General features: G+C 40.0%; 1 protein-coding gene across 1 annotated transcript in view; it reads left to right on the top strand.

Moving 5' to 3' along the window:
• Positions 1–4913: 4913 nt before the first annotated feature.
• Positions 4914–21286, top strand: part of PRKCE (protein kinase C epsilon) — a 278286-nt gene continuing 261913 nt past the window's right edge. Inside the window, exon 1 of the mRNA XM_075204126.1 lies at positions 4914–5896. Within this exon, the coding sequence (XP_075060227.1) occupies positions 5549–5896 (348 nt within the window). The 5' untranslated portion in view covers positions 4914–5548. The remainder of the gene's footprint in view (positions 5897–21286) is intronic.

Here is a 21286-nt window from a genome sequence, read left to right as displayed (position 1 = left end):
GCTGAACTACTTACAACCAGAAGTAAGTGGTATAATGTGCCGGTAAAGGAGCCTGGTGGTGGCAGCGACTATTCTCCTATAACTGGTGGCACTTACAGTCGGTGTCTGGTGGCTACGTACCACCAGTAGCAGTCGTCAGTAACGACAGGATACTGATGGTAAAGGGAACCCCAAATCAAAGCGAAAAAAACAGAGAAATACTGATGAGCGTAAGACAGGGTGGCAGAGTAAGCCCATCCTGTCACATCCATATGTACACAAATTTGCTTGCAGTTGAGTGAAGATATGCTAGACCAATTAAAAAACAAAAATTAGCCAAAATTCCTATCAGTTTATACTATCTGGTTGCCAGGTTGAATACAGCTGAACAATTGTGGGCAGCACAGTGGCTAAGTGGTTAACAATTCTGCCTGGGGTCATGAGTTCAATTCCCGACCATGGCCTTATCTGTGAGGAGATTGTATGTTCTCCCCGTGTTTGCGCGGGTTTCCTCCGGGTGCTCCGGTTTCCTCACACACTCCCAAAAACATACCGTTAGGTTAATTGGCTGCTAACAAATTGACCCTAGTCTGTGTCTGCCTCTGCCCATCCGTCTGTCTCTGTCTGTCTCTGTCTGTCTGTGTGTGTGTGTGTTTGGGAATTTAGACTGTAAGCCCCAATGGGGCAGGGACTGTGGGGATGTGAATTCTCTGTACAGCGCTGCGGAATTAGTGGCACTATATAAATAAATGGTAATAATAATAATAATAATAACTTGTATCTTCAATCTATGAGAGTGTGATATATATCTCAATGTACGCTCCACAAATTGTCCCAATATCAGCACGTGTGTCGCCCCACAACATCCCTATAAATGATCTTGCCAAAATGGCAAAGATTATTTTCGGGTATGACGAACCTTACATTCTAACAACCTCAACTGTATCGCTTCTTGTCCTCCACTATGAGCGTACACCTATAGACAAATTTTATATATTCGCACCTGGATAGGTGTACATTATATACTTGTGCCCGGTTAGATGACAGGTGAGCTCATATTTGGGCAAATGCCTTTTATGTCAGATAGTTTTCTATTTAAACTAGTTCAGGCTATTTTGAGTGTTTTAGTATCAGGCTGTGTTATCATTTGTTGTGCTTGTGCACTTTTCTGTATGTCTTTCTGATAGTGATGTGGCTTGTTTTTGACCTTTATTATTTGCTTGTGATCCTGACCTGCTTACCATCCCTGAACCATTTCTACCTGCCCTGCCCATGGCTTGTATACTGACCACAAGTCCTGTTTCTTCCATCTGTGTCAGCTACTGCCTAGTAAGGCTATTTCTGGGGGCCACAACCTGATGATGACCTGGTGAAGTCCATTGCTCGCTTGCAGAGGTACCTGTTGACCATTTCACTCCACGCCTCAGATCTAGCGAGCAGCAATTGTCAACAGCGTATTGAGTTCACATCCTAGACAACTTATTACATCGGATATGTTCATAAGTCCAGTTGACAAATAACCACTATTTTCCTGAGTGAGGCAATTGGTCAACCACACTAACAGGCCCCAATATAACCAAGTAACTCAGCCCAAGGGTTGAAAGGACGAATATTGGTTATTTTGGCCAACCATGCAGATTTAGTAATTTTTGCACAATTCGCTGACCATTGAACAGGTGTATGGCCACATCCTTCATCATCATCATCATTTATTTATATAGCGCCAACATATTCCGTAGCGCTTTACAATTGGGGACAAACATAATAAACTAATAAACAAACTGAGTAAAACAGACAAAGAGGTGAGAACAACACCTTAACAACAAAGATCAAATCAGATTAATCTTGATCAGAATGGAAAATACCCTCCCCCTGGCACATTTGAAGTCATCAGTCATCCCGCCAGTGGGAAACAAGCATGTGTAGCCAATCGGATTGCTTTGTGTGGGGCCAGCGCAATTCATGAAATGTGCAACTACATACTATATTTTTGACTCAATATTATGCATAAAGATCAGTCCTAGGCAATAAGTACGACCATAAAGGTAACATCTACATATAAAATAGTCAACAGAGTAATGGCCACCAAGATAGTGATTGCAGATGTGAGTCACAAAGATTCTTTTTGAGAGTTACCTGCCAACAAATAGTGGAATTTCTGTGTGGTCAATTTGACTGAATTGACCAATCATGCTAATATCTTAGTGCTCCAAAATATATCTGATCAAAATCCAGCTCTACAAGGTCAGATATGGTCAAGAGTGCTTTAAATCAGGGGAGAATGAATGACCCACCACAGCATATATTATCGTCGGACCCAGAAGTATAAGCTGAATGTGCACTAGATTTTATAAGTATTATTAATAAAAATAATAACAACAAATAATATAAATTAATGTTAGAAAAAGTAGAACGTAATAAAAAACTGTGTAATTTAAAGGTTCAACTTTTAATGTAAAATCTGGACAAGATGCCAAAAGATTGTTGAGAGAAAATGTTATTCTAGCGTTAGCATTATATTGCTGTTTTCCCCACCATCAATTTGGCTCGCGTCCAAAGATAACACACATTCACGCTACAATGTCTTTGTATACGGAATATAACAAATGGTAGGTCTGCAGGACGACAATGTGTACATAGCATAAAACATAAATACATATTTACATACTGTATGTACAGTTATATACACAGTAAATACTTTCTCAGATGCTGCTTCATATTATAATGTAGCAAAAAAAGTCTCAACAATTCTACAAAAAATGACAAAGTTTTATATATAATATATAAAAGATCATGTAATCTACTAACGTTTTTAAAACATGAGACTGATTTGCTTGTTAACCCCCTCATTTCTCTACTAGAGATGCATGTTTCAGAATCCAGGGAATTGTATTCTACCATGCTTATATATATATGGCCACTGGAGGCACTGACACATTGCTATATATGTCAACTAACTAAATAACGTTGGGCCTGATTCATTAAGAATCTTAACTTGAGAAACTTCTTATTTCAGTCTCCTGGACAAAACCATGTTACAATGCAAGGAGTGCAAATTAATATTCTGTTTTGCACATAAGTTAAATACTGACTGTTTTTTTCGTGTCATCATCATCTTCATGTCTTCACATATTGGGCAAAACAGCGCATAGTTGTATTATTATTGAATAGTGAATAATATTGTGTATAGCTTAGAGATTTGTAGCAAACCCTTTGAATCAATAGAGTAAGAGATATTAACTAGTTACACCTAATGGCTATGTGTATGGGCAGCACGGTGGCTCAGTGGTTAGCACTTCTGCCTCACAGCGCTGGGGTCATGAGTTCAATTCTCAACCAAGAGCTTGTGGAGTTTGTATGTTCTCCCTGTGTTTGCGTGGGTTTCCTCCGGGTGCTCCGGTTTCCTCCCACACCCCAAAAACATACAATTAGGTTAATTGGCTGCTATCAAAAATTGACCATAGTCTCTCTGTCTGTGTATGTTAAGGAATTTAGACTGTAAGCTCCAACGGGGCAGGGACTGATGTGAGTGATTTCTCTGTACAGCGCTGCGGAATCAGTGGTGCTATATAAATAAATGGTGATGATAATGTGTGACAATTTATAGAGACCTTCACAGATAGTGAATTCACAAGTGCAACCTGTTTTCTATTAAACAAAATCAGGGCAATTACCTGCATACCATCTACAATGATGATGATGATGATTATCTACAATGGCTCAGAATGCTATATTATATATATATATATATATATATATATATATACACACACACGTACGTACGTACATACATACATAGGAGCAAGGAGCACCCCCAGTATTTGTGCTGCCACAGCCACTTACCCTGCCTGTGCATGGCATTATTCAGTGATATGGATAGGGAGGGGGGCTCCTATATATACACATATATTATAGAAAATAGACTGATGATGTCATTTTCGGCATTGTCTCAAACCTCTAATTTGTCAGACTCCATTAGCAGCCAATATTCATACACATATCAGACTGACCTGAATTTAATGGTTTTATGTGCAATTAGCTTTCACAAACATGGCTAAATTGCAGGGCATTTTTAATTTGAATGATGCCACAGAACAGGATGGCGTCTGTTTATACAGTGTCATACACAACTAAATTTGTGGGATGGCCACAAGATTTTTGTAGATATACAGATATGGAACTATTGTAAAACTTTTATGTATGCCATTCTAATTAATAACTACTTTTATTGTAATATTAATGACTTATTATAAATATCTTATTATGTCATTCACTGGTTTTGTTATTTTTTTGATAGATCTATCTAACCCGAGGTCAGTCAGTTCAGCAGATGTCATTCTGATGTCTTTTATTGCAACAGTAATCATAATATTAATACACATTTTAAGATTGAATGAATAATATTCAATGTTTATTTACTTTTTATTTGCTCTTTTTCAGATAGATCTGCAATAGTTGATATCAGAATGGGATTTGCAGAACTGTCTTCTTGCAAATCCCATTCTGAAAATAGCTACTAGAATTGTAAACCTAATAATGCTTTGTTATTATTTACCTTTCTGTGATTTTTCAACTACATCATTTGAGATTATGCGATAATTCTGCTCTAACATATACTTTGCAGAACTATAATAATGATATGACTGAACTAGTTAATATTTGATATATTAATTAATGACCAGCTTTATATCAGTTACTATCATTATCTAATTTGCTGTGCCAATCCTCTCTGACAGCTCTGCCCCAGGTAAGGTCAGCCAGTAATCTGGAAATGCCATACCTGGGCGATGAGGTAACTAAGTATCTATTTAACCAGTGAAAGTGAACTGGTGGTCTGATATCCGAGCCACACTCTCCTCTGACTTAGGGGCCAGCAGTCTCCTCTTGCATTTGTTAGGTGCTTGAGAACTGGTAAAAAACCTCCATTGCCTCTATGTGTCAGTCTCCTCTGCCTCTGTGTGTGTCTCACACACACTCACACACTTACAGGCACACACACACTCTGACGTCTTTTGTGCATTTCCTGCATTACAAGGAGAGGGGAGGAGAGGTGGGGTGTTTCTAATCATCATCAGCAGCACCAAACAGCTACAGCAGCAGCACCAGCCTCTTTCCACCGGGGAATCCGCCGCACAGATTCTGGGTTCTGCAGCCGGCCCAGCCCAGGCTCATGTATATTATTGCATGGAAGCAGCTGGAGGCGTCCCTGGGGATGTGAGGACGACCCCCGTCCTGATGCGGATGTGAGCTCCCTGGCCGAACGTGTTGCGCTCGGGCTCAGAAGAGGACTATGCTGTAGGGAAGGTTCCCACTGCACCCACACATCTGCATGGAGCGTCTCAGACTGTAGGTAGAGGACAGACCACCTTCGTCCGGCCGGCCCCGGGATTACATGAGGATCTCCACTGTGCCTACTGCAAGAGGAGAACGTCCCCCCCCCTTGTTTTCCGTTACAAATCCCTGGATTGCCTGGGTGTCGCAGGAGTGGGGAAGAGCAGCCGATCACATTGGATCTCCATTGATTTAAGCCGAGAGGTGGATCGCTCCTGTTAACCCCCCTTCGCCAGCCATGGTCGTGTTCAATGGCTTGCTGAAGATCAGGATCTGCGAGGCTGTGAACCTGAAGCCCACGGCTTGGTCTCTGAGGCATGCGGTGGGTCCCAGACCCCAGACCTTCCTGCTGGACCCTTACATCGCCGTTAATGTGGATGACTCCCGGATAGGGCAGACCTCCACCAAGCCCAAGACCAACAGCCCAGCTTGGCATGATGACTTCTCCACGGATGTCTGCAATGGCAGGAAGATCGAGCTGGCGGTTTTCCACGATGCCCCCATAGGGTACGATGATTTTGTGGCCAACTGCACCATTCAGTTCGAGGATCTGCTGCAGAATGGGAGCCGGCACTACGAGGATTGGGTAAGAGGGGGGATGATGCCTGGTGTGTATGCATTTTACACATGTCCATAAACCTATTGTTTTACTGCTGGAGTGTGGAGGAAATCCTCTAATGTGGAATGACACGGCCACACATCCCTGCTCTTCCTCCTGCACACTCCTGCATCTCTCTTGAGCAAAACAAGGGGGTTGGTCAATAGAGATACATAGGTGGGGGTCTTCCTGGGCAACAGATGATACCAGGGTAACATGGTCATCAAGGAAATGTCTGGTTATTGGTCAACTATTGATATAGGAGGGGAGCTCAATATATCATTATATCACATTAACTGACACAGCACCAATTACCCATTATACCCTGAAGTTTGCGCCTACACCATACCTAAAAGGACCTTTCTTCCAACTTCTCTTCCTTGGAAACCTTTTAATGATATTCATCAGGGTATCTCAATTTATGTTTCCTCCTGAAATCTATACTTAAGTAATATTTTTCCATAATTCAATGTTGTCATGCACTCAAGTTAACATTATAAATTGGAATAGCTGTAACAGTTTTAACTAAGTTGGGAACTTTTCCGTTTCAAAATAATGGGAACATTAGCCACCACCATCTTCCAGTGATTTATTTAGTGACTGGTTGATACTGGGTATGTTGACAACACTAATGGCCAGCTGTTATGGGTGTGGTAAATTATTATGGCTATTGGGAACATTGAACAACTAAATGCCAGTTAAAACCAAATATCTATTTGTATTTGACCAGGGTTGATATCTGTCAATAAACCATAAAAATGTTGTGAACGTTTCCATCTGTCAGTAAGGACGGTAATGGCACCTATCTGAAATGACTACTGTGTGTAAAGAATGTCAAACCAATGAGTTTGTGATGATGTAATCTTATAAGTCCCTTTCATACCTTCCAGATCCTCTGGTTGGTGTGGATGCTGTGACTACTTCCACTTTTGGAGATACTTTGGTATAACCTACCAAAATCCCTTTATCAAGCAGTGACATTTCCCTGCCGTCCTGTATGCTCCTTGTAAAATATCATTAATACAGGACATTGGGGACTAAACCACAGGTGACCTCTGTCTATGTTATTAGCACAGTCAGTGGGTATAGAGGTGTCCGGTATTGGGGCAGGTATGGTCATATAGGTTATCCATCTATAGCTTGTACAAATCACACTATGTCACTAATTGTCTGGATACATTGTATCACTACATTTACATTATCCCTCTACCAACTACATTAATATGTTTTCTGAATAAACTATTGCTGGGAAAAAAATAAATCTTAGCTTAAATTTTCTACATTTGAAAGTACTTTTACATTTTCTTAGGCCATAATATTAGTGGAATTCACTTCAATTAAACCTAGCAAAACATTTGTTACTGGACTGCAGATATCCCAGTGTCATCTGTGGGAGATATATATAATGCACACAGTACTTGCATGTATACAGTGCACGGTCCAGACATGTACTTGTAAGCAAGCAATGTTAAAAAAAGCATTTGGACAGACCAGCACTATTACTGAAAAAAACATTTCAGAATCATGTACATCTTGCGTCCATGTTGCTGTATTAAGTTGTTTGCTGGATTCATGTGGCTCTTTTAAGAACTGTGTGACAGACTCTAGCTCGGCTGTGGTTTTCTGCAAAGGTGAATGGTGTTGTTCTTAATCTTCGGTACCTCTTAGAGTATTAAAGAATCTGCAGCCTCCGCTTATAATGCCCCTGAAGAAAGTCTATGAATCACTAAATGATTGTGGGCCATGAGTATGTAACATTTTTTATTATGAATTAAATGTTGAATATTTTTTCACATTGTTCGTGTGTGGGTGTGTATATATGTGTGTGTGTGTGTGTATATATATATATATATATATATATATATATATATATTACATACATATATTACATACATATATTACATACATACATACATACATACATACATAGTAACATAGTTGATGAGGTTGAAAAAAGACACCAGTCCATCAAGTTCAACCTATTTTGGATCTCCTGCGATCCTGCACTTATATTTGAAATTGATCCAGAGTAAGCAACCGCCAATCGGTTTCAATTGTGAAAATCTCCCCAGACTCAATATTGCAGTCCTATTTTTACCCTATATCCACTATTATCCTTCATTTTAATTAACGGTCGTATCCCTGGATACACCTTTCCGCTAAAAATTTGTCTAACCCTTTCTTAAACATATCTATTGAATCTGCCATCACAACCTTCCCTGGCAATGAATTCCATATCTTGACTGCCCTTACTGTAAAGAACCCCTTCCTCTGCTGGTTGTGAAACTTCCTCTCCACTAACCTTAGGGGGTGACCACGTGTCCTGTGTATGGTCCTTGGGGTAAAAAGTTCCCATGAAAGTTCTCTGTATTGACCTCTAATGTATTTGTACATAGTAATCATATCTCCCCTTAGACGCCACTTTTCTAAAGTAATCATGCCTAAACTGGCTAACTTTTCCTCATAACTTAATGACTCCATACCCTTTATCAATTTTGTCACCCTTCTCTGAACCCTTTCTAGTTCCAAATTATCTTTTTTATAGAGTGGTGCCCAGAACTGTACTGCATATTCAAGATGTGGTCTTGCCAACAATTTATACAGTGGCAAAATTACACTGTCTTCCCTTGCATCCATGCCCCTTTTTATGCATGCCAATGTACAATGTATTGCAAATATATATTACTTTTTTTTAAATTATTATTTATTTATACTGATGTCATTTACTTGCTCTATCTTGTATTGCATTAGTATTTTGTAGATTAGATGGGAGTTTGAGCATGCAGTCTTTAAGTTACAGGTGGCTATAGGATAAGTCTTAAAAGGACTTTTGACTGGGCCAGTCTCTCAGAGAGACCCCTTGATGTCTGATTAGGGTTGGTGCCTGACACTTCAGTTATAGTTGCATTTGAATGTGCTTCGTCATTTCATGCATTATAAATTCTACAGTCTACTGTATTGAGTATTTGTTTGTTGTGTTTTTTGTTTTTTTTTAACTTGTGAGTTTTTATGGCACTTTTATTTTTAGCCTTGTGTATTTGTTTTGTCTTGGTTCTTCTGTTTATTTTTTTTCTCAGCCCACTGAGGTTGAGGTTACAAAATGTTGAGCATTTTCACGTAGACAAATTGCCATTTATTTTACATTATATAGCATGACCTGCAGCCAGGTTTCTTGTATATAGGAATACATTCTTGATTATCTACAGCAGGCAGTCCAGAACAAACTAGCTTATACTGAAATCTTTCTTCACTATGTCTTGGTGCATCCTAGGTGGGCCTTTAAGAAAAATGTTCATGTATTAAAAAAGCTATATCTCAGTAGAAATAAAATCCATAGACTAATACTAATGGGCTTAATCCATACCTAATGATCAATTATTAAGCCCATGTACTTTTCCGCAAAATGTTCTCCCCTTAAGATTATAAGGACACATGTATAAAATGACCAATTGATGAACAGTTCACGTATTGCTTAAAACCAAAACCTAATAGCCGCATGTGGTATGATGATACTATTTTAAATGATGCACAATGTACGTTGTAATGTTTTTAGACAGCAACCAGTTCAGCAGCGATGTACAACTGCTGCACTGGTGTAGAAGACTGGTGAATGGTGTGAAACACACACACACACACACACGATAGTGCGCAGTGATAGTGTTGCCACCTCATCTGGATAATGGGAGCCTCTTTATTTCTGATCTCATGTGTGTCTTTAAACTAAACTAGCAGATATTAGACAACAGCGCCTGGGATCTGGTGCTTAGGAGACATTATGTGGCATCATTCCAACCTTACAATAACACATCTGGCTACATAGAGTATTCACAGTGTGCCATGTAGCAGCATTTCAGTTCTGTTTCTGTTCAGTCAGACGTAATATTTACTATTCCTGACACTGTGTAGTAGGCGACAGAGGGAAGGGATAGGCTGAAAGGTACTTTAAGATAACCGCTTGGCTGCAAGTGTCATGGATACAGTGAATAGGCTCCATCAAGTGTGGGGAAGTTTATACTGTGGTAGCTACAGACTAGGACTAGGGGTAGACCAGAGAGGTAGGCTGGCTACTCTGAACGCAGGAGTCTGGGGGTCTGGCTAGACCCTGAACACGCCATTCACATGAAAGTATCTTGACAGGGTCTGTTAGCCATATGATTTCTGATTATTCACGTTGTCTGCTCTTCCCAAACAGCCCTGTCGGATTCAAAGGGCTGTTTGGGTGTTTTTTTGCTGGGATATGCAACAATAACTAAAGCCTTCTACATAAAAAATAAATAAAACAAATTGTGTGTTCATTATATTCTTATGCCCCTACCCAGCACCCTCTAACTCACGCTGCTTACTGCATGTGGTGTTTCTGCCACTTGTCAACTATCAAAGGAAATTAGAAAATGTTCAACCATTTTTCTGCTGCTCTAGGTAAGTGCCTACTTTGTCCTGAAGACCTATAGAGGACAAATGCAGATTACTTTGCTGCTTCCATGTTGTTCCATGGCATCTGCGTATTTTCTCTTGGTACCCAAATCCCATTGTCCCAGAAAAAGCCAGGCCTAATGCTGCAAAGGAGTTGGGGGAAAAATATATGAGGCCAATGTAAAATAAACAGATAAAATAAAGTTAAATAAAACGCGCCTTAAATAAAATGCTGCCTTGTGTAAAAATCTACATGTAATGTTCACAAATAAGAGACCTTTTCAGTGACAAGTGTTACAAATAAAAATGTTTATGATAAGGTTGTGGGCTTGCTGTATTTCTCTGTAGAAAGTTTTATTATTTTATATAAATATATTTTCAGTCCATTAGATAAATAATATGGGGAAACATAAAAAAATGGTTTTGTGCACCATTTATGTAAGCTACATTTATATGTCCTACTGTATATACATGTACTAAGTGTGCTGCCAGGGTAATCAGTTTGTTATATATCTAAGAGATATTTAATCCAATATTTGATTCTTGTATGTAGGAATACGTTCATTCTCATGTAGACAAACTGGCATTACGTTTACATTATATACCACGACCTGCAGTCAGATTTCTTGTATATAGGATAGGAATACGTTCTTGGTTATCTACAGCAGGCAGTCCAGAAATTTGCCATTCCTTTCCCTGGAATTAGCCTTGAGCAGGCTAAAATCCAGAAGTGAAGACACAGCAGACACAATAGCGGTCTCAGTACAGCCATTTATGTTCACTTGTGGTTTGGTCAGTCAGTGTAATCTAATCTTGCGAGTCACAATACAAAAACGTGGTTATAGTTTCCTGTGCCCAAACCACTGTTCGTGGTATTGTGGAGTGCTCGATGTCAGACGGTTGCTGAAAAGTTTCCTCTTTATTCTGTTTTGCATTGATGTGAGCAAATCGGTATTGTGACAATCTGAGAGGTTATGGGATAGCAGTGGATATGCAATACCACTGCTGCTGTTCTGTGTTTAGACAGAATGAGTGTGCTCAGTGCTGGACCTTCCACCCCAGACACACCTTGCACCCGAGGTGGCTGATTCTTCTACCTTCCAATTGTATCAGACGTTGGAAAACAACATTATTTCTTCTACATGAAGATTAGACTTCAGCTCTAAAGTGAAATGTTTTCTGAAAGGCAGGTTAGTGTGAAAAGGAAACTATAAAATATGCAATAAAGTTCCCTAAATGGATCTAAATTATTAAGCCATGGAATGCTAAAATGTGTTGTAAGATTACAACGTGAGAGGGATTAGATTTTTTCCGTGCTCAGCAAGTGCTACAGAAGAGAAAGTTCCATCTGCTCCTGTTTTTATCTGCATTTTATTGTTTGTAAGAACACCATGAAATGAAGGTAAATTAAATATGTAATTGTGAGTCTCTAAATGTAGAGCTCCTTCAATTCACACAGTGATTTTTTTTCCCCACTGAATTAGGGAACCCAAATACAATTGTAATCCAATGTCAAATGTGAAAAGAGAGAATATACTGTATTATGAGAAATATCATTTTTTATTTCAATTTTTGTCACTTCATCATCATCAGCTACGCTCCAATCGTGACTGTGTACACATTGTCTACACTAACTGAAGAAATTTTGCAGGCAGGACGAATGTTTATCAGAATGCAGGTTACCATTGAAGTCACTGGTTCATTTTGAATTGATAGGATGCATTATCCTGTTGTTCAGTTAAGCTCATAGATTGGCTGCCTTCAGGGTGTGTAGGTGATACACTAAAAAAGATCCCCCAGTTTTTCTTCATATAAAGACACCAATATTTGTATCTATTCTTTATCGTAATCTGATGTGAAGTCATGTTAAGCTGGGTACACACTACAGAAAATATCTCCCGGCATAATTTCTGTAATGATTTTACCAACGACTGAAAATCCAGATGAGCAGGCAGATTCATGTGTACACACATACACGATTTACCTTCAGATCTGTGCTCTTCATCTGTCATAACCATCTGCTGAAAAGATTGTGACTCTGCACACCCCTGAGAGATCTGCACACACACTTCCACATTTGCCTGACTTCATTGATCGTGATTTTTAGGAAGTTTATAAAACCAAATTTGATCGTTACGATGTGCTTTGGTATGATAAAACATGATCGTGGGAGAGTACACACTGATGTGATATCTTACCAAATGGTTGTTTATCGCGTGAGCGGTATCCTATTTGGATGAAAAGCCTGTAATGTGCTTTGCTCTCTGCTGAGGCATGTGGTATCCGTCATAGGGGGGATTCAACTAGTAGCGAAGTCCCGGTGTAGACTCGCACACTGAGGCTTCGCAGGATGTTCGTTACACAAAACATTGCTGATATTTCCTTGCATCTCATAGAGGTGTGAGCAAAACTCAGAGGAGCCGATTCAATTCTGCCGTGAATAACGCGGCGTTAGCAGTATTAGCGTTAATACGGTAATTTCAACCTGGATTTCATCTCGCGGAGTAAAAGTCCGGCGTTGAAATTACCGTATTAGGGGTAATTATGCGCAGTTTTACTGTAATAACGGTAATACTGCTAACGCCGCGTTATTCGTGGCAGAATGTAGTCTGCCCCATAGACGTCTAGATACCGTAATACCCTGAAGTTTGCGCAGCTGCACATTGTGTAAGGGTCCTATGAGACTTCGCACTGAATTGAATTCCTCCCCATAATGTTCAATTACAAAGAATTAATATTTTCGACACCTTGTTATCTATCTCACTACCTGCTATTGTCCTCTGATATCAGCCATGTCTGGCTTACAGTGGAGCCCTGCAATGCACTTTGGTGGGCTTGCTATCTATAGGAAATATTTCTCCTCCATCAAAACTCTTAACTCCAGTTTTGTCGCTGAATTTCTTTGTAAATCTTATTAATAGACCTTCTATATAACACAATTTTCATTGTAGGGCCATGGCTGGCTAGTTTGGTCATTCTTATCCATACTGGTTGAACATTATAAGATGTGAGGTCCCCACCCTGACAGATCATTCGGTTTGATACTCCCCTTGCAGGACAGTCAATGGCTCGGCTGATATTTCCATTGGTGCGAGTGTGCCGTATTCAGCGTGCCCAGAGTTCAGAGGATTATGGGTAGTTAGACACCGTGCGATCAGTTGATGATTGAGTGGTGGAGTCTGTATAATTAGAGACACATATGTTTGCCAAAAATCACAGATCTGGCTGTTGACAGGGCCAAGTGACTGTAATGCATCATATGCGGCTAACTTAATACTCAGACTGCTGAATATATTTATTTTTTTTCAGAACTTTAAATGAAGATGTATGATAAGTAACTCTATGGTCTGTGTTAAAACTTTTTTCTTTGTAACTCGTGTTAAAATGTAATATATATAATTCTAGTTTTTAGGTGCCTTTCTATACTTGCAAGCATTAAACTGGTTTTATTTGTAATAAGATGAAGGTTTTACTTAGTTTAATTTTGGTTGCCTTCTTCCCTCACTTTCTGAGCATAAAATGGTTAATGCAATTTTTAAATAAACATGCTAATAATACCATTTACACTTATAAAGTTTCAGGGGCTTATCAGAATTAGTTACTTGAGCTAAAGGTGTTGAGCCCCTAGGGGTGAGATATTTTTCCTATGCGCACTAGACTTCCTGTCAGTCCATTGCCAGTTACATTTTTCAGCCACAGAAGTCGGTTACATCTTTTAATATGTGTGCATATCTACATACAATAATATGTCCTATTATTTTATTTTTTTTAGTTCAGACAATCGTTCTGGTTGGAGAAGTTTGGGGACATTTATGAAACCTATTGCACAGGAAATCTTTGGAGTAATCCATAGCAACCAATCAGATGTGTGCTTTCATTTTCTAAACTGCACTACACAAATGACAGCTAGTATCTCATTGATTGCTATGGGCAACACCACAGTTTTGCTGTGCCCTAACTTTAGTAATACCAGCCTTGGCATATAACTGTGCCGTCCCTATTTTGGGCATTATTTGGATTACCTGCTGTTGCGGGCAGAAACTCATGTGATCATTCAGAGCCAATGAGCTGAAAGCTGGTGATGATGTCACGTGACGTTTCTCAAGCCACAATGAGCAAGCTAATGACAATACATGTTCTGTCCATACATTCATTAAAGCTCATGAATATTTATACTTGCCCAGAATAAGTAAAAATGTGAATTTAGAAGAAACTATCCAATAAATATGACATATCTTAAATGTTGTCTGTTCACATATATGTGTAGTAGATGTGCTATGTAGGTGACAGATACTCTTTAACCCTCCTTTTGTACGTATGGGGGTTTATAGAACATGGTTTGTAGATATTATTATTTTTTATACATTTAAATACTTTTTTTTTTTTTTTTGCAAAGCAATAAACTGCAAGACTCCATGGCCTGACTTCTCAGTTTTAGGTTGTCAGCGCTCTTATGTCATTGAGGTAAGGACATGAGTTTGTAATAAAAAAGAAGAAACGTTGTGTAGCCTAAAGGACCCTAAAAATAGTAAATTAAGAGATGTTTCACACAGTAGTACATTGTTTACTCATGCACTTTATTTTGTTCTGCAACTCTTTGTTTTGTGTGGTGATTTTGTTTGTAGGGTTTTGTTTTGTCTTTTTTGTATATTAATAAATCCATCTGAAAAAAAAATAAATAACAAAACATTCACCCTGTTTATTTATACAGGAAGGAAGGGCTGCCAGGTGGTCATGTTAAGTAAACGTACCTGGCTGTCCGCAAAGGTTCCTTTTATTGAATACACTGAACCATATGATGATACTGTACCCAAGTCTTACTCTTTTATTTGCAGGAAGACTTTTAGCAAATATTGGATTTTTTTTTTATTTTTTTTGCTAAAGCTTGTGATGCAGTCAGATGCCATGGTTACACTGCATGCATTACCACCCCGTGCAATTACCACTCTAATTTTCCTTTCATCAATAAGAATGCTGAAAATAACATTTTTATACATAGGATTACAGTGCCACATAGCTGCGCTTTTATAGCTAAAGACTATAGACAAAATTAACTCTTTTGGTGCCGTTAGATCACCCGTGACATCCAGTATGTATAAAATACGCAGACACTGGTAGAGCATGGCATGGCTGCAATGGTTTTTTTTTATTTATTGCAACGTTCTTTAAAATCTGTATGAAAAGTGACTAAAAAAAAATAGACTCTAGCACATTTTATTGGTTTATTTTTTTTTACATTTTTTTTTTTATATCTTTATTGTAAACAATAGAAGACAAAAATAACACATAGTTTGAGAATATACCTAAGATACATTATATTATATACACCTTGATATACATTAAATTCCAAGTATTCGCTTGACAAATGATAGGAATGTTCTAAGACACATTCGGTCTTGATGCGTAATCATGAGATTTGCTGCTGTAACAATGTTGGAACAATAACATTTTATATAATTGAATAATGTGCTAGATGACACAATAGGAGGGAAAGAGAAGAAAATGGATGAGAGAATAGAGGAGGAGTGGAAGGCTACTCAATGGAGCAGCATAGGCAAACCAAGTGGGGGGGGGGTTCCTAGTGCCTGGAAACCCCCCTCCAAGCCTGGGGCACTGTATAATTGAGGTGGCTGAGCCCTGTCCAGACTCGGCTTGAAAAAGGAGAGCTGCATGCACCTACCAGTAGTCCACACAGAATTTCTCATGTATATTATGGGGATAGGAAGAGTTGGAGAGCAGCCGAGCACTGTCTAAAATTATAGCCACGCCCCCATGCATGCTGGTAATGCCCACTGGGGGCGTGGTGTGGAAACTCCCCTCTACAAATTCTGCGTTTGCCCCTGAGCAGGGCGAGTAAAGCCGATGGGGAGGTCACTCAAGAGTTTCCAATCTCTCCAGGGAGAGGTGAATGATTAAATTGGTACCAAAGAGTCCAAGGGCTAGATTTACTAAGCTGCGGTTTTGAAAAAGTGGGGCTGTTGCCTATACCAACCAATCAGATTCTAGCTTTCATTTATTTAGTACCTTCTACAAAATGACAGCTAAAATCTGATTGGTTGCTATAGGCAACAGCCCCACTTTTTCAAACCCGCAGCTTAGTAAATCTAGCACCAAGTTTTATGAAAAGCAGGGATATAGTTGTTTAATAATGAAGAGAAATATTCCATGGAAGCTGTACCAACTCTCTTGAGTACCACGTTCACAGCTGGTGGGGACTGATTCTTCCATTCCTTAGCAATTTGGAACTTGGCAGCAGTACAAAGATGCATGATGAGATTATCTAATGATTTAGATAAGGGCTTAATAGGTTTGCCCAGCAATACTGTTAAAGGGTCATTTGGGATCTAGACACTGGTGACTTGTTCTATTAATTGTAGCATCATGTTCCAATATTGGGCAATTATTGGACAGACCTATCGTATGTATAGAAATAAACCTATGCCTCCACCACTTCTTCATCATAAATTTTAAATCTGTATGAGTTTTCAGGAAAACAATTATACTGAAGTGGGTATGTCTGGGAGGGATGTATCTACCTACATTATAGTATTGATAACCTGCAGGAGTTGTGGGAGTGAGACCGGAGAAGGTTCTTGTAGTACGACTTGGGGAAGCCATCCGGGCCTTGAGTCTGCAATGTTTTTTGGGACTTTAAGGCCTCTTTAATCCCTTCAGCTTGACACAATTTGAGTATTGAGGACACATTCAGCTTTAGGAGGTTGCTAGAGGACAGGATGATTTGGCAAGCTTTTACTTGGCATAAAAAACAATGTTGTATTATTTCCATGTTTGTTTATTTTCTTCTATTAAAATGATATTCACATATGACTACTTGACATGTGCTGTTGTTATAAAACCTAACGTTTCTTTCTAAATGGTTTTACATGGGAAATCATGGTGGCTCTGTAGTGAGATACAGCTGCTGATTTATAATCGTAGAGGTGGAGAGAAAAGGAAAAGTAAAAAATAAATAAAAAAAGCATCATTTTTTTTTAGTCTAGACCACAAATGACAAAATGAAGGTGAATCAGATCTACCAATCGTTACTTAAGCTGGCTGGAGGGCAGATGGAGCCAACGTTCCCATTGAGAAATTGGGACAAATTAGGCCACACCCTTTGGGAAAAGGCCTACCCAAATTACTGGTAGCCCATACACCGGGCCGTCTTTCCCGTTGGGCACAATGGGCAGGTGCCCGGGGGCCCTGCAGCCCAGGGGGGCCCACTGGAGGCAGCACAAAAAAAAATACTGCTTTGCCCGGGGGCCCAAAATGTTGTTAAGAGGGCCCTGCCTATACACGGTTAGGGTGTCAGAAATGGGGGTTGTTGGCAGAATCTTTTTAGGAACCGGAGAACATCCCTTGACGGCAATAAAAGTGACTTGTGATAAGGGCAGAGAGGGGCGTGTCTAGAGGGCGGAAGGGGCGTGACACAGCGAATGGCTGCATTTTGCTCCCCCCCCCCCCACCGCGTCAGATATACCGTTATGTTGCGGAGGGCGGGGCCAAAATGACGCGATGAATCGCGTCATTTTAGCCCCACAATTGCGGGTTGCAGGAGATTTGCCAGCTCTCCCGGGAGTCCGTGAGACCAACCCGAATTTCGTGAGTTTCCCGGACATTCTGGGAGAGTTGGCAAGTATGACCTTAGCTCCTATGACTTGCACAGCCCTGATTTATAGGAATGTATAACAATAATAATAAAGTTACATTAACAATGTAACTTACATTTTGGAGCTTGGAGTCCATGGCAAATTGCCTAAAATAAAACCTGCTCTACAGAGTTGGTCAATCTACTTTATGAAATGATTCCAGTATACTGTTCCGTTTGGTGGTCTTGTTTTCAGGGTGCAGAATACACAGTTATTGTATATTCTTGGGTTATATGTTAATGTATTTACTTTAAAAAATAAAAATCAGGGAATTGCATGCGACTTATTCTGAGTGCCGGACACTTTGGCCGCTGCAGGATATTTGTGTCTAATGCTTTGGTTACAATAATATGTATTTGTACAAATGTGACGTTGTAGACATGTGGGGAGCTGCCTGGCTTCTGATTATGTGTTACTGTAGCAATTATAACACTCCGTAAATGGACCCCTGTGAATAACTGCCGTTTATCGAGTCATTCAGATGATTAATAACATCAACACGACTTGTCGGAACACACAACTAAAATGGGGAAAAATATAGAAGATCCTGCGCAAGGTAATGGAACATTCAGACAAGAAAGTCAGCCAAAATTCACATTTTAATATAAAGCCCCTCTTCCCCTAATTAGTAAGTCCTAGCCCTCCCACCATACTAACATACAAGTATATTTTTTGGCCCAGGATGAGAATTGTATGCAATCCCCGGGGACCAGCATTTTATGCAGATCCAGGAAACTGGCATATGATTCAGCCTTAATGCCTAGCTAATAATACAATCCCCAAATATCTATCATGTATTTCTGCCCCATATGCTCAGCATGCAATACCACATTAACTACACACTTCTCGTTAGGGCCCACGACCACCAGGATGAGCTTTTAGAACAGGTAGAGTAGAGATCTTCACCTTTAGCAGCCCCCTTTCCCGTAGAGCTTCATATGCTCACAGGTACTGAGGTGCCCCCAGGTCTTAGGCTCTAGAGTAGTAAAAGCTCATCCAATATGGCCGTAGCGCAGATGGAACCGGGGCGCCAGCCCAGACTGGAGCGAGTAGTCAGTAGCAGGCCGAGGTCAGGGTCACAAGCGAAACGGCGAAGTCCAGAATACAAGCCAAAAGGTCAGGGCAACAGGCAAGGTCCAAGGAACAGGCAAGGGTCACAACAATAGATCAGTCAAACAGGAATCCAACAGCAGGTCAGCACAGCACAGGAATGGAAACGCTATAACCGGCAGGAAGGCTAAGCCCTCTCTGCCTTAAATACAGAAGGTAGCCAATCAGGGTGCTGCCTCCTAACTAGCCCCAGGTGCTGCCTAATAAATTAATACAAATTAATTAGCCCGCAGGCTGTTCTTTAATCTGCGCGCCCCTCTGTTAGCATTGCCGGGACGCGGTGCTGTATTAGAAAGCATCCCGACTGTTGCCATGGAGACGGTCGGGACGAGGGCAACAGGAAATGATGTCCCGGCGGACGCTGAAGGCGGAAGCGAGCCGCAGATCACCGCAGCTCTTGACACTTCTTTTCTCCTTTGGTGTTGCCACTTTCTAAACATAGGGACTGTACATAACTACTAATATCATGTTCAACTGGCATTGGTTGTAATGTCTTTACTTAACTATAATGACCGAAGTGAGATCGCTGAAGGAGATTGAAGCTATTCATGTTGGTACTTGATGAATGACTACAGTAACATTATTCTTCTTTCTGTGCCTTTAACTGGAAAACTAAAGAAAGGTGAATAATTTAGTGGACTTTCCTGGGCTTAATGTCTGTGAAAGACCCACATTTTGTCATCCACTAACCTCTATTAGCCTGACTACACTAGACGTTTTCTCCAGGGGTCTGGAGGTTTTTTAAATCTAACCTGGAGTTGACCAAAGTGTCATTTCGTGCTGACTCTGCAGCTGCTGCCGAGCTTTCTGGGAATGGGAGATCTCTCGGGAAAACCAGGGTACATGGGATTCCTAATCGTAATACATCTTGCCAGGAATAGAGACTTTTATCCGGGAAATAGTTGTTTAACTCCTTTTTTTTTTTTTTTTTTTAAGGTGCTGCCCATTGGACTTTTCTGCGCTCAGTTTGTTAATGTCTTGTCATACACCAATTAATAATGGTTCTCCACTTAATTCAGCAAGACTGTGTTAAATATGCCAGCAGACAAATCTGGCACATGATGTGGATCAGGTTGGAGCATGTACGGACTGAAGGGTTAATCGCCCTGTGTCTGTGCCGAGAACCCTTATCGTAATCTAATAATCTATCACATGACTTGCAGTAAAATTCCAAAAGCCGTTTTATGATGTGGGCTAGGTCTGTGCAGGTATCAGCACATGAAGATATGTGCAGCTATCAATGTTTATTTTCATTAAGCTCTAATATAAGGTCTACTATTCGTGCAATACCGCAAATGTATACTTTGTGGTTTACAAACTGATGATGTCATTAACGTGTGTAGAGTGTGGCTGCATATGTCATCGACCACATAAAGTATAATGTCATGACAAAAGTATATTGGAATGTGAAACAGTGCTAAATAGCTTGTTTTATATAAGTGAATGTCATACAAACCCTTGTAGCTTTCATTGTCTAGACCAGTGAAGGCTAACCTGTGACACTCCAGGTGTTTGTGAAACTACAAGCCCCAGCATGCTTTGCCAGTAGATAACTAGCTCATAGCTGACAAAGCATGCTGGGGCTTGTAGTTTCACAACACCTTAAGTGTGACAGGTTACCCATCACTGGTCTTCACCAAGATTGGGCAGCCTGCCTCCTAGCACTGGGCATGGAGGGTGATTCCAACAAGATTGCTATCTGTTAGGTATTTGTGTGTTCTACCCATGTTTGTGTGTGTTACATCCTCCCATGGTGTAAAGACTGAATAATTGTCCTTAGTGTCTGGATAAATATTTCTGATTTTACAGCTCTGACTAATTTGTTGGCAGTATATAAGAATATATATATATATAGATGATAATGTTAATTAAGAGAATATTGAAATGAGTAGGACGGGGCACTAGCCCATAACAAGCAATCGGATAATAATATTGGTCAGTCCAGTGCAAGATGACTAATGCCAACAGTAATCTGTATGTAAAGATACCGTATTAAGAGTTACACTGAATAGTATATTATCAATACAGAATTTCTGGATGGAGCCAACTGAGCAAGATGTTTCACCAAGTGAGACCCAGCTGCTGTCCACGACACTGGTAGAGACAGCGGACCTGTATCACGGCAGAGCTATTAGATTTCACAGCACTACTACATGTGCTTAAATAGGATAAAATATATAATTTTATTTAATAAATATCCCTTTAA

The sequence above is a fragment of the Mixophyes fleayi genome, chromosome 3, assembly GCF_038048845.1.
Source record: "Mixophyes fleayi isolate aMixFle1 chromosome 3, aMixFle1.hap1, whole genome shotgun sequence".
In the NCBI taxonomy this organism is placed as follows: Eukaryota; Metazoa; Chordata; class Amphibia; order Anura; family Limnodynastidae; genus Mixophyes; species Mixophyes fleayi.
This window is presented reverse-complemented; position numbering and strand designations above follow the sequence as displayed.